The 15,568-nt window shown below is 34.0% G+C and overlaps 1 protein-coding gene across 1 annotated transcript; it reads right to left on the bottom strand.

Annotated features, from left to right (window-relative positions):
• Nucleotides 1-500: 500 nt before the first annotated feature.
• Su(fu) (suppressor of fused domain protein) lies at nt 501-14,852 on the bottom strand. The gene is made up of 13 exons (XM_085955285.1): nt 14,752-14,852; nt 13,095-13,306; nt 12,665-12,739; nt 12,396-12,492; nt 12,122-12,214; nt 11,844-11,923; nt 10,598-10,702; nt 10,005-10,228; nt 8,548-8,633; nt 4,852-5,002; nt 3,297-4,033; nt 3,062-3,200; nt 501-759 (listed from the first exon to the last, which is right to left on the bottom strand). Exons 2-13 carry the CDS (start codon nt 13,294-13,296, stop codon nt 580-582), a joined length of 2,169 nt encoding a protein of 722 aa, XP_085811411.1. The 5' UTR covers nt 13,297-13,306; nt 14,752-14,852; the 3' UTR covers nt 501-579.
• Between the last annotated feature and the right edge of the window lie 716 nt (nt 14,853-15,568).

Raw genomic sequence — 15,568 nt, forward strand, 5'->3', positions numbered from 1 at the left:
ATGTCATATTTTCGAATTAGTGTCTTCTGCCAGAACAGTGATGATACGTTTTAAACTCTCCTGAACTTTTTTCTAAAACAGACATACGTAGAAGTTTTGCATAGTAACCCGACGATATGAAAAATGTCAACCATTTGCTCAACTTATTAGTAATAAGCACTAAATTGAAACACATTGAAAAGCAAACACTCTGTTTGAAGATCATCCCGGAGTTGTGGTGAAATTGAGTATTGTGGGTGTTTTATGAATTTTTTTCAAAAAAATATCAAGAATATACTAATATCAGGGCAATGGAAAATCCATCGATTCTGGCAAATGACAAATTTTTCTCACTACTGATTTCTAAAGGCCTCTCCAACTTGATTCTAATCTTCTAGGTCCATGAGTTGCCACTACTTCTGCAAAGTATGAACTTACATAAATTATTACTGAATCTTTGAATTTTAACTCGGTATGTATTTGTATTCCAAAATGAAAAATAGCAACACCCAAAGTAAAATATAATATTCATTTTTATTTTAATAATATATTGTAAACATTAAAAAGGCACATTTGATTAAGTTTCTAAGCTGATTAAGATTAATCTCCTATAGTAATTTTGAGACCCCGGAGAGGCCAACAAAAGATGTTTGGTGGAACGGCAGCCGTCGGTGGGGCGGAATGAGATTCGCTTTCCTCATCACTTCCTTCATCATCGAAGGCCATGACCTGCTCCAATTGCTCCGCCATCTCCCTTGCAAAATCTTCAGGTATCAGAACCTGCATTAACAGAAAAATATTACATTGCAGTATTTTATATACTTACGAAATATATACAGTAAAACCCTGTTTAATATGAATACTGTTAATTCAGAATTCGGCATTAATTGAAATATTTGCGAATAAGACAGTTCCGCCGCGATTAGCATTTTTAACTTGTAATTCATAGTATGAAATAGACTGTGGCAAGTATAACGTGAAGGGTGGCCATTTCGAGAACTACAATCCTCCCTAGCTCTTTCCTATTCGTTCCCATCGCCAAGCAATCATTTGACTTTCATTATTACATTATGTGCGTGCTGCAAGTTCGTGTAAAGTGTTTAAACGTGTTAATAATACAAAAAGTGTTGGAAGTGGTAGCAGGAGGATTATATTTATTATTAGTCGTGTTATAACCTACTGCGAAGAAAAAAAACAAAATGAGCTCACTGGGCTTATAAATAAGGTCGATGATAGGAGTCACTACAATGACAGGTAGATGATCCTTTCACATTTCAATGTTACCATAAAACTAGAAATATCCTGACAGATTGGAAAAATATTGTCGTCTGGTATTGTAGGTAAGTAGCACAATCTGAACCAAAGTAGAGGAAAAAAAGTCTCCTAATACTGGCAATCCTTTCATAATATATCGCAGCGCCATGACACTTCAAGTTATAATTTTTGCAGTCTAGTTTTGAATTTCCAGTATACTAAAATTTCCCATAAAGTCAATCGTAACATAATTACTTATTCTATGAAGGCTAACCAAAATTAGCATTAACATATGATGTGGTACGTCATCGGCGGTAGCGTCAACCTTGAAAGGATATTAGCAAAAACTGGTGCATAAAGGTGTAAGTGGCTGTATTTACAAACATTTTTATTACCTACCATTACGACGGAAATTAATTTTCCAAACAAATTTGATGTTCGAAAAAGTGTTTTTTATTCTTTAGAACTAAAAAACTACTTCAAATAAAATGAATTTCAAAATCAATATTGCCGATGCTGTTCAGTAACCGCTGATTTTGAAAAAAAAAATGTATCGAGCGTTTGAAGAGACAAAACTTTCGACATCTCCCTTCTATTATTTTCATAACACTGAGTAGGTACCCCTCGTCAAAAAAAAATTGTATATACTTTAATAACAATCAAAATATGTATATTTAATTTTTCCTTTTTTAGTACATAAGCAAAATAATAATAAATGAAAAAAATCCATTCATAATAAAATATAAATAAAATAAAAACTTATGAATAACATTCATTATAATCAATGAGAAGGATGAAATTGTTTATGTTGAGACGACAGATCATCGTAATTTGGTTCCCTGGTTATTAATTTTAATCTGAGATACGGTTCCACATCCAAAAGCCTGTTTCTTTTTTTGACTTAAAATATCTACAAATGCTGAAAAAGCAACTTCACTAAAGCTCAAATTACATTGGCAGATTGCGTCTAGCCCGATCGCCTGCCACGACTGTCAAAATCTATTCTCTATGGTTTTCAAGGATCAGGAGCGATCGTGAGTAAAGTGGGATAAATTCTATTTTCCGTCGTCCCAATCGTTTTGACGTAAATTTGCATGGGAATACTGTTCAGTCTTGCTACCAATCTAACGTAGAAATAGTTTTCGGTCAACCTGTATTTTTAATAATAGCAACACTATGTTTATTTTAAAACCAATCAAAAACAAGGACCAACGCGATTGAATTGTTGCGTGTAATTGCAAATAGTGAAAAAACGTTGGCCACGACGGTCGGCGTGGATCCTTGGATCGGGTTGGGTCTGCGCGTCTGCCAATGTAATTAAGCCTATAGATATGAAATTGGTGTATTTCAGGACTTTCTCTGTTAAAACTGGATACACATTTTGCATTTGCAACCCGAATGATGTTAAAGTACACTCCTTACATTTATTTTTCATGAATCCGTCTGAAGCTAATTCCAACAATTGCTCTTCTTCTGCATGCGATAAACCTTCTAGCATGGATGTTGTATTAATGCTTGTTGCATTAGGAGCAGCCAAAGCTCAGTGCAGTGCGTACCCCCACCAACCTCTTCCCGTACCCCAGGGGGTACGCGTACCACACTTTGGAAAACACTGATAGACCAACAAAGTGCAGAGATTTTTAACTGATCTTTTTATGATGTTTAGTAGTTAGCCATTCGTCCAAACCCGTAGGCTCAGAGATCCAAAGACGAATTTTGAAAAACAACTTGTGAATTTGACCCAATTGCAGGACGCGCAACCGACCGTGTTAACCTATACTCATATATAAAAATACAAATCGTGCACGGTAGGTATATAGTACATCACCTGAAGCCAGTCGTTCGCCGTTGCAATCGGATTCTGTGCGGAAACAATTGCTCCACTGACAGAAGGAGGAACTAACGTCACGGCTTGGCTTCCTCCGACCGCTGTCCAAGTGAAGTGGCGCCCGTGAAGAACTCTTCCTCTGAGAAAAACAAAACAATTACATGTATTTCAGCATGATCTTTTTTTTAATATGTGTGACAGTACTAAGTTGGATTGGATTTGTAAAAGTGGTTACCTCAACGCAAGAGGCAATAAGCTCCCAGCCTCTTTATCGAATATAAGATGAACGCCTTGTAAGTTTTCCGCTCGCGGCTCTGTTGGTATCCTTCCTCTACATCTCTTACATACGTCAACAGCATTTTGTCCAGATTCATTTTTGTCATTTTTATTTGTCTCAGTAATATACTCCGATACTAATATATCTGACTGTCCACAAGTGCAGAGGTAGCAAGCACCAGCGTCATTAATACCGTCTCTCGCTTGATATGTATTGTTATTACTGGCTTGCTCTAGTTTAACTTCCAATTTCACATCACCGATTTCCGATGATTCTTTTTTGATCGCATCAGTCGCGTTTGATTTATTCACAGGCATATTCATGACTTCTTCCAAAAGAGCGTGTTCGATTTTTGACATCTCGAAACTGTCAGTCGACATAGCTACATCCTTCTGCACGTTGAACGGGATTTTGATACTGTCATATGTACGATCAGGTCTGTCTTTCGAGTTTTCTTCCACTAAACAAAATTTAGCACTGTCGGTGGACATTTTGCACTCATTTGATGAATTGTCTTCAATTGTTTTTGGTGCATCTTTGCTTCCGGTTTCCTGAGAGCCAGACAGATCACAGTCGATGGGGAAATCTTTTGAACCATGAGGGGTTATCCCCGATAACCCTTTCTGTAAAACACATTTTATCTGTTCTTTTACAGTGGTTGGCAGTTCTGAAGTTTCTCTACTAGGCGGTTGGTACTGTAAAAAAAAAAAATCATTATATTCCTTGACGGAAAGCCATTATATTACAAGAGACAAAAAAAAAATTTCAACGTAGAATATTTAGAATGTTAGATTTTCATTTTTCTTGAATCCTGTGTATACATATTCAGTATTGAATAAAATAATTACAAGATAAAAAGAACTTTTTATATACGTTTTTAAATTTTCTGTTGAATCATATAAATTTGACTTGACTAGCTTAAACGATCAAAAAAATTTGTACTTGATAAAAATAATACTGAAATGTCATTTTGACATTCATATTGATTTCCATTGTAACACACCTATATTTTAATAATTTAGTTGCTAGGACCCCAGACCCCGAGCAACCAATAATAGTGGATTGGATTACGGATTTCTTCCGAAATAACTTTTCATACAAAACAGAATTAACTGAAAATGATTTCAATTCTACTTAAAGATGGCTAAAAGTATTAAAAAAATGCATTGGCATCGTGTTCTGATATATTCTAAAAGTTTAAAATGTCTAACTAGTCGGGAAGTTAGTTAAAAATCGATTGCATGATTTGTACCGGATAAACAACCACCGGACAAATAAGAATACGACCTAATAAAAACGTTGTAAAAAATGATTTAATAAATGTTGGCAAGTGTGTGGACTTCCATAACTAAATTCTGGGTAATTAACTCCTGACCCCAGCTATAAACCATACTAGTGGGATAATATGAATATTGTACAACTGCACCAGCTTCATTATATCAACATTACTATTATAACCTACGTTTGTTGAGTGAAAATAGTATAGATATAAAAAAACACATCATTGAATTACATTCGGAGAAACAGGATCCTGAGACGAGATCCACGGTTCCCATTTACAGACGGCAGCCACTCCACTCAACTCAGACGGAGAATGATTTGACGAGGGAAGAGTCACAGAATGAGATCGCTCCAGATTCGTCACTAACCATCTACCACCACACCTGGAAATATGTATATTATTTTAATTTATATCTTTATGTTTAGCTCTCATTTATTTGAACATACATAACTTGAAAACATCTCACATATTTTTTTATTTTTTTTTTGACGCCCTTTTCAATATTGAACGTTCCCTTATTGGTTGACATAAACGCGCGCGAAATCAACCAAGCTTTAAATAATATGAAACACGGACTTGGCACTCTTTGTAATAAATCGAGACTTAAAATATTTTTTTTCATAGGGTTATGTCGCGTTTTGGAATGGCTTCAAATTATTTGGTAAGTATATATATGCAATAACAGCAAGTATTTTATTAAAAAGGTGGGAATTATTTAATATGAACAGCAAGTAAAAAATGATTATTGGTAAGTATTAAAATAATAACAATGGAGTATTTAAATTATTATAGGGAATTATTTAAATAATTTTCGGGAATTATTTAAACAATTAATGGTAAGTATAAATATCGATTTGTCAGAATAAAATCTATTTTGGACAGATTTTTTCTTTTACAGAAATAACTTATCTAGTAGCTTCCTTATTATGTTAAATTTAGTAGGATAGTATTGTTCTTTCTATCTGGCTCTCCAGAACAAATTGTACTATTAGAATAGTATTTCTCTATTATTTCATCCCTTACACCCATTTGGTGTAGCAGCATTTGTGTATCTATAAAATGGCTCAATGATGCAATGTCAGTCTCCTGAGCAAGCTTCTAGTGCCTTTAAGATTCTATTTCATTTTAACTATCAGCTGTAACTTAACTGCACATTCCGAACCATCAGTTGTAGGTAGCTGTTATGGCTTAATTACATTGGCAGATGCGCAGACCCAACCCGATCCAAAAACCATCGTGGCCAACGTTTTAACACTATTTGCAATTACACGCAACGATTCAATCGCGTTGGTCCTTGCTTTTGATCGGTTTAAAATAAACATAGTGTTGCTATTATTAAAAATATAGGTTGACTGAAAACTAGATATTTCTTAGATTGGTGGCTACACCTGAACGCACTCCCGCGCAATTTTACGTCAAAAAAACTGAGCTGTCAAACCTAGCGAGCATCTGTTAAAATTTACGCGGCCGTTTGACATTTATAGAAAGTTTTGTATACTTATTGTTTCCGTTAATTCCGACAATCGCAACTTTTGACAGCTCGACTTTTTTATTCGTTCGTTGATCAGTATCAGAGCATAGACAAATCGGACGACTTATTGTCCTCGGACTTTTGGCTCGCCAATGGAGCGCTGGCAATAAGTTTCACGGTCTTGTTTACATTACATACTATAATAAATTGACAATATTAAATTATTATCTGATTCGGCATTTACACTCATAGTAAAAATAATAATATACATATGTAAATAATTAATATACTTACTTAAATTAATAGTTTTAACCCTTTTACTCCCACGGGGCCGATATTTCGGCCCACCATACCTATGCGAAAACTCCATCTGGGCCGATCCATCGGCCGAAAGTTTGGAACCAAATTTACGATTTATTCCAAATTTTTTCCCGTCATATTTCGTCTCATGTAGACAAAGCATTATATTCACTCTGTGTTGGGCATGACTAATATTTATTTTAGTGCCGCACTTGTTTATAATTTGGCATACCCTAATAAGTAATAACTCACAAGTCATAATTGCTCTTGCTGTCGAACTCGAGACCAAAGAGGGTCATAAAAATAATAAAACATTATTTTTATGACACATTTTAAATTCTGATATTTCTTTTAGTTGTTTTATGATTCATATATCACATTACAGAATGAGTTTTGTAATTTTTGAACTAACAATGGATGCCACTGTACTTTTTGTAAGATGGTGAAAAAATACATGTATATAAATATTATTATAAATGATTTATTGCTTTGAGACTTATTTTTTGAAATTACTTCATTCCCATATCAGTTAGTCGTCGATACTGTATCGAATTCTCTTGCGATTTCGTGAATTGAATAATATTCTTGAATACCTTGAACAGTATACGATTTTTTTTGATTACTTTATAAAAATTCTATTTCATAGATAAATAATAATTTGTTTATTTTTTTTTCTGTTACTACATAAGGATAGATTATATTATAAAATTTGATAAATCAATTATAAATAAAAAAATGTTGTCACATTTGTTTTGTTGTTCAAACATAGTTTTATCCGTTCATTTCTAAATAAATATTGATACATTATTTTTTTCTTTTATTTTATTGATATAAACTATCAATATTATTACTTATTATTGCTTTATACACCATTGAGAACACACAAAAAAAGTTTCAAATTTTTAAAACATGTGTAGAATTAGTTATTTAAAAAAAACTAAATCGACGATTTTTTGTCAAAAAACGCTTGGGAGTTTTCGCATATGCTAGGCTAAATCAGCTGGGAGTAAAAGAGTTAAAAGACGTTGAAAAAAACCTTTTTTGTAGTAATGAGTCCAAAACATGTGAAATTATAAAAAATCCACGAACCCTAACTAATTAATTTAGCATACAATTTTAATTGAGATAAATTTAATTTCATACTATTAATTACTGTTGTACCCAAACTGAGATTAATTTTTTTTATAAAATTAGACAATAATAGGTAATAAAAATGTACTTAGTTTAATTTTTTTTATTAATATGATTTCTGTAATATTTGTAGTAGGTACCTACCTAGATTACCTATATTTTTGATCAATTATTAATTTAATCTTTGAGGTTATTCGCATTTCTTTTGTGAAATGTCCATCTAGCTCTTTTTTCTGCACCTGTGGGACTTCTTAGTTGATCTTTTTTTAATAATAATGTAATTATAAATAGTTTGTTCTTACCGATATTCATGAATGCATAGACTAATATACTTTATATGATGCGATAATGGTAACCCTAAAATGCCGTGCGCCCCATTGAATGTTTTTTACTTTTCATTCTATCAAAATAATAATGGATATTGGTTTTATCTATTGGCCCATGTCATTTAAATAATGATTATTTATTTTTACTACTGATTTTTGAATATTATTTCTTGCTGTACCAATATTTTACAATCAACATTAAAACTGGCGGGCTTATACCGATACTTTGAAATAAATACTTACCATTCATTTAAAATTCTGACAGTTGTTATTTAAAAAATTTTCAAAATTGTCTATTAATACTTGCTTCAAAAATGCACGCCTTTTGGAATTTATAGATCAATACATATTGTGTAAAATTATACAAAGAATACGTGCGTATTTTTTTCTCAATTTTGACCAAATGTGGACTTATCGCTTTTTGGAATTAGACGCCTCATATAATACGTACACAATCTTTATTTTATTTTAATAGCGCTAAATAGGTCAACCGCACAAAAGATAGCATCATGAAACACATCTGTCCTGCGATAGGTATCTTACAGACCGCAGAATTATGAATGACATTGGTGTGACTATGAAAATTACATTGAGGAAAATACCATAGAAAAGATAATATAATAATTACAGTATTAACTGCACTAATTCGCTTCACGACATGCGTTGGCAAATAAATGCTCAGAATGAAATTGAACTTACGCGGGATCATTGGCGAGTGTTTCAAGAATAGGACTTCCGCCAGTTTTTTGGGCGGCTTTCAATTCTCGGTCTGTTACTCCGACCACCTAAATAAAAAAAACATGATCTTAATTAAATTGATAGAGCTTCGCATTTTATGATACATTTAAAAAATTCTTCAAATCTCCAAATGTTTCAAATGGTGAATGCTTATAGGCAGAAATAATGTAAGGTATCTATGATAGGGGAATATGTAAAATTAAAAATTGGTCAGTTATGTCAAAAAAGTTCACAATCATCACAACAAAGTTAGATTATCTGTGGTTACTTATCAGTCGGATATATTATCTAACTATAGGTTAATGACACACTCAATGTGTGGAATAAAAAATTTAAATAGGTACAAATTAATGGAAGCATTTACCAGATAATTAAATACTAACCATAAACGATTAGCATCTAAAAATTCCATAAGAGAATATTATAAATTCCATATCACAAGTTATGCCAATTATCTATCCATGTAATAAAATGATTCAATTGAATCCAGGAGATTGTAAAGGTGGAAATACATGGTTCAATTTGGTTAATCCAACCAAATTGCCTCATGTATTTGTACAGTCCTACAAACTTATCTAAAGAACGGTCAAAAATTGAACTACGAACTACCATATGGATGCCATTTTGAAAACGTCATTCGAATGTCAGATTCTGTCCAGTTGCGAGTCTTGATTGGGTAGTTTTCGACAGTGGCTCCCCCATCTATTCTTTAGATAAGTTTGTAGGTCTGTACCTTAACCTTTTCTGTGCCTCACAATATTACTATGGCAGTATCTGACAAGCCGCAAATTTTTAATGACACACGTTGAATGTAGAGCGAAGCTCTTACTAAAATGGTTGTAATATCGATAATTTGTAGCTTAGTATTTCATAATTATTCAAACAGATGTCGCAGTGTGTTTAATTTTTTAGACTATACAAATCAATCGACCCCCCGACCATGTCTGATCCTAATAAGATCATATGGGCCTCCACAGGGTGGAGGTTTGTATTAACAGATTTAGTTTTTACGAAAAATGGATGTCAGCCACTTGCTCAACCTATTAGGTCCATACTCTGACTCATACACAAATTGAAAAACAACATGTGTACTTGCCAGACCCAAGATTCGAACCTGGGACCCACTACGCTATATACCGACGCTTAAGTTGCGCGACCATCGTGGGACTGTAATCAATCGACAGTGGCTAGTAAATTGAGTTTAAAGTCGCACAAGATTACTTGCGAATTGTGTATGTTGATCACGGCCTCATTAGCGAGAAAACTCGCTGAAGGCATAGAACCGGTTAAATCAGTGTTCAACCAAATTGAAAATAGTTTGGGAATAAGACAGATCAATCAAATTAAGCCGTGTATTTTCACCATATCAGGATAATGAAGGCAAGACGAAACCATAAATTAACTAACAAATTACAGACCTGGACGAATTGCACTTTTCCCAGAGGGGTGTCGACTGTTCCTAGCTGTTGGTCCTGGGCAATAAGCATATGTCTGATTTTAAGTTTTCTTTTTCCGACAGCGTTGTTGCTTTGCTGGTTATTATGTGCAGAGGCCGGTACCGGCGCAGGATTGGCGAGAGCTTCATCGGAGCCATCGAGGGCGCTGTGCCACGACACATGATCCCCCACACACAAACGGTTACCTGCAAACAGTTATTTGGTGTGATGATAAATAATCATATGTGTCGCTAAATTTCAAAATCCACTATAACACTTTTTTGAAATAATTAAGATATATATATCGTTGGATTCATTATTAAAATCTCTACATGAAAATTTTATCGCCTCTTTCAAAAGCCGCTATAATTAACTGTCATTTATGAAACAAAATCAATGTGTCTATCAAATCCCGCTAACTGAAACATTCAAAAATCTTTTTAGTTCAAAAAGTTTTTATTGATTTTCTCAACATAATGAAAAAGTGTTATAGCGGGTTTTGAAACTCAGCGACACATATATGGACCAAATATCGACCAGGTATATCTTTTACAATCAAAGTAAATAGTATTTACCTGTCTTGAAAACATAGGTGGCGAGTCGCTGAAGAAGTGCGGCTGGCCAAGTCGGAGGGCGACCAGGTTCTCCGACCACTCGGAAACTCAACTCCAAACCCAGACCTAAGACAAATTATATTTTTTGTAATGAGTATTTGGGAATTCATTTTTGGAAATCAATTGGCACTCAGTGCCGCTGTAGGACCTGGCTCTGTAAAGACCAAATCGATAATCTGGTTCAATAAGGAAACAATTCAAAAAACCTTGTTGCGTATGGCATTTCAATTTTTATCACACCTTTTCAATTTAATTCAAAAACATTTACATATTTTTTAGGGAAATGTGATTTACTGATTTAGCCTAATAGAATTTAGCAATGCCCAATGAAATTTTACAGTTCAATAATCGATCACCCAAAGATGTTGAAGAAAACATTCTTGTATAGAAGTGGAACCTAAATGTATGACAGTGAGATAAAAAAAGAGCATCTGGGAACACTGCACTAATTTTCACTAACTCTTGGGTTGGGTTATCGTGCTTGTTGTTTCTTTCTTCAAAACCACAAAAGGTTCCATCTGGAAGAAGACTCAATATCTTCTGAATCAACCCAGACATTCCAGAATACAATCAAATTAATGACTAGTCCCAGAAAAGGATATTCAATTTTATTCAACATTTAATAAATTGTTTCTTTCTGGATTATAAAGAAAAATCTTTCCACATTAAATCACATCAATATCTAAGTCATAACCATGAATATTTTAGTTGTTTCTGTTTAGAACTAGGGTATCGAAATGCTACTTCTTCAATGCGTGTGTGCTACCTGTGCTCCCGAATGGCTTCAAAAAGTGGTATCTGACAAAAACACAAACATCTCAGCTTTTTTGTTTTGAGTCAATGTCTCCGTTGAATCCTAAGAATACACTGGTATGACCGTGTCACAAACCCTTGAGTTCGTGAGGTGTTACACATGGCCGTGATATGTGCTCCAGATGCCCGGACAAAATGACAACCCCAGGAATTCAATCATCGTGATCGACCATCTATCCTGCTAAAAGGGCAATATGCATGCTGAAGAACTAACAAGACAGAAGGCGTAGTCCAAGGGAAATGTTGTGATCTTTGACTTTTGCAATGCTTAAAAGCAGGACCGTGACTGAGTGAAATAAGTAATAACCATAACAGTTTGGATATCTCTTATGTTGTGGTGGTCTATGTTTAATATCAGTGTAGACAGAATGAGGAGAACAAAAATCTAACATACCTGAAAGTTGATCTGGTTGTACAGGACCCGTTGGAGGAGGGTGAACTCTTCCATCTCCATGCAAATCCGATAAACCAAAACTGAAAGATCAATTTTTAATGTGTTAGTAGGTACATAAATACTTAAATATTTATTTTTAACGATAATAATAACAAGATTAATGAGTAATATGAATTAATCGATTCCTATGGAATATTGCAAAATTCGTATCAATTTGAACTTTATATGAATTACATTAAAATGCATTAATTTGTAATTATCATCTAAGGACATCTTACCTGACATAGTGCCAATGGGGAGGAACATTTATATCTGGTCTACCAGTATTCCAAAACATACTAATGTAATCCAACGGATCGGGTCCGCCTAACCTACAAAAACAGAATTTCAAAATTTAATATTGTTGATAATAGTACATTTTTATTAAAGTGTGCTTATACTGTAATTCTCTTTCCCAATCACTACTGCAATGAATCTAAAACACAATTTCACATTAAGAATTTGTATCGAAAAACGATAGATTTATCTTCTTAGGTTAGATGAAATAGTTACCAATATTTGATGCGTGCCGTGACCTGCAGTGGATTAAGTTGATCGGGGTAAAGACGTGCGCATGCAGCACAAAGAGCTTGGAGTCCGATCACAGGACCTTCCGAAAGAGATATATCCATCAACAATTTAATCATATGACCAGAACACACCCTAGACTACATTATCAGGTATATTAACAGACAGAAATCAGAAATCAATTACTTACAATAATTAAATATTATTTTCTTTCATATTTTAGCAACACAATATTGGCATGTTCATTTCTTTACCTGGATAATGGGCGTTTGCTTGGGAATGCTGTTGGTGCAAACTCGCCATGGCAGAGCTATGATTCGTCAGTTGCCCTGTGATACAATAAAAAAGGTAAAATCAAAGAGTTTGGACTATAACTGGAGCGGTAATGCACAATTATCAATAGGGCCAAGTTATCCATCTTCCAATTATGCGATGCCTGTAGTGTCGTGGTTAATGATGATGCACATTCATCTTTACATGCGCCATGCATCAAAATATAATGAGAACTATATAAATCCTTTTTTTACCATGTTCGATTTCATGATCATAATATTGGCCTTCACATGGTGGACAGTTTTTTTTTATTTTACATTTACATTCGAACTATGCAATTTTGTTTCAATTGATTAAATTGAATTCGAACACTCAATATAAAAGCTTTTAATACGAAGCAATGTATCATACCTTGTCGATTTCCATTTTGATAGTCATAACTGTTATCGACAGGATTGCAGAGCGTAGCTGCTGGATTCGACGGTTGCCAGTTGGCATTGGAACATGTGGGCGGAAGTATCTGCTGTGCCCAATACTCTTGCCTGTTGCACTGGCCCGTGTCTTGGACTATTTGCGGAGCTACTACATTATTCATTGGTCTTAACCCATCCATCTTGAAAGGCCTGCAAATGTCAAAATATTAAGTTAATATTGGAATGAAAGTGGAAGTTGGGCAAACCACATCTCAAGAATGGAAGGAACCCAAAATGTTGCTAGTATTTATTCATCCGGCAATTGCGCGGTAGAACTCCATTATTGTTTGTTTCAAGACCATTATGTTAGTCAAACATAATATGAAAACATCTATTAGAAAAAATCTTAAAAAATAAATATGATACCGAACACGACACGAAACTGTATCCATCGGATTTCAGCCAATGTGATTTACCAATTAAGCCACCTCCATTTAACCTAATTACGATGAAATTAACTAGTAGTCATACAATTGAAGCGCTTTACGAATTTCGCTAATATTGGCAACTAGTTTTTGTGATTTCAATCAAAGTACCAATAATAGATACTTACCTTGATTAGGTACTAGCCAGCGTTAGGAATTTCTCCGAATAATTTAATAAAAAATATATTCAACAAATAATTCACAAGATTTAAGAATGTAACATTCTTTATTCCTTATTTGTGTTTTGGCAGAATAAAGGCAAAAATGCTTTTAATGGTAGATATTTGAGATTACGTAGACAATCGATATATATACACACATAAGCGCCCGCGATGGCTGAGCGGTAATGTGTCAGCGTATAAAGTCATGAGTCTCAGGTTCAAATCCCAGGTCTGGCATAATCATATGTTGTTTTTTCAATGTATATTTGAACCCAATACTTCCATGAACCTAATTTGTTGGGTAAGTGGCTAACATCCATTTCTTGTCAAAGAAAAACTTATTACGAAACCTCTTCGTGAGGTTGTAGTTCTGATGATGATTATGCTTTGAGGAAGAATAATTAACAATCTTAACATGATTTTACTTACTCATGAAATCAACATTCTTTCAATTCTCTGTGCCGAGACCTAACTTTTTCAAAACAAGTTCAGAATAAAAAATGATATCCAAAGTTCCATCTGAGCATGTTGTCCACCATTAAAGGTTTTGGAAGAAAAATGTTTTATTTTTTCTAAACATGAGACAAAACACTTTTATCACAATAGGAGTTTATGATTAAAATGATTCATGTAACATGGATACTCCTTTTTGGATCCAATTTAAATACTTTGTGACTCATTGGAACAACGAATAACGATTGTTTAAAACTTTTAATCGAGCTATTCAAAAGTTACCGGTTTTACTAAAAAGGAGCAATTTTAAGTTGTATTCCACAGTATTTACTTAACTGAAACGCATATACGTCAAACACAATAATTATTGTACTTTAAAACTTACTTTTAATATTGTACATTCTAAAAAAACTAATAAGTAAGCGCTCTTTCCTGAGACACAAAAGGATATGTTGAAACAAATAAGTTAACTAATAATATAAGAAAATATTATGTAAAACATTTACTATATCTTTTGAAATGAATAACTAGAAAAGAGCAATACAAAATAACTTACGAAATAGCATCTAATTATTGGATATTTATTTGACAACTAAAATCATGACAACATTGACAACAGATTGACAACTACCATAGACTAATCAAACCAGATTGATCAGAAGCACAAGTACCAACACGAAAATATTCATTTTCTTAAAAATCTTTGTTGTCTATTATGGTATTATTAGCCCAGGCGCGCACGGTGACTTTTGTCACGGTGACAGTTTAGTCGCTGTCACTGTCTTCCAATCGAGCGCGCGCACGGGTGACTAAACTGTCACCCGTCACGCTTTCATTCTAGCAATGAATTTCGAAGACGCAGCAGTGATATTCGTCCTCTCATAATCAGACATAGAAAAAATGCACGAAAGAGACGTTATTGGGTACATCCTAGGGGCGGCAGGTTGTATGAAAGTATGGTGAAGCAGGCAAGTATGGTGAGGCAGGCTGGTAAATAATTTGCGGCAAAATTTCCACGTTATTAATATTATATTATATGGGTACGTTATAATGACCAAAGTAAATCCTCCGTGATGCCCTGCATTTTTTTTATCGCATAGCTATGTCTCGTAAGTTGTCGGCAATTGTTGGCCGGCTTCATTCAGTTCTATGAGAAAGCCGATTCCTTGCCTCTCTTTTTATTTAATACCTCTATGGGTACATCCCATTAGTAATGAGAGGCTACTCAAGGGAAAGTTGTACACTTTATACGAGGACCTCCAAACCTATCCTGTCTTTTTATTAAAAAAAACATAAAAGAATGGTGAAACCTACTATCATTTTTTTTTCATTTATGTATAATAAAAGCAATAAAAAAACAACAGTAGGTAAAT

This window comes from Rhyacophila brunnea, unplaced genomic scaffold (genome assembly GCF_057557595.1).
Source record: "Rhyacophila brunnea isolate RB1 unplaced genomic scaffold, BYU_Rbru_1.0 scaffold_5, whole genome shotgun sequence".
Taxonomy (NCBI): Eukaryota; Metazoa; Arthropoda; class Insecta; order Trichoptera; family Rhyacophilidae; genus Rhyacophila; species Rhyacophila brunnea.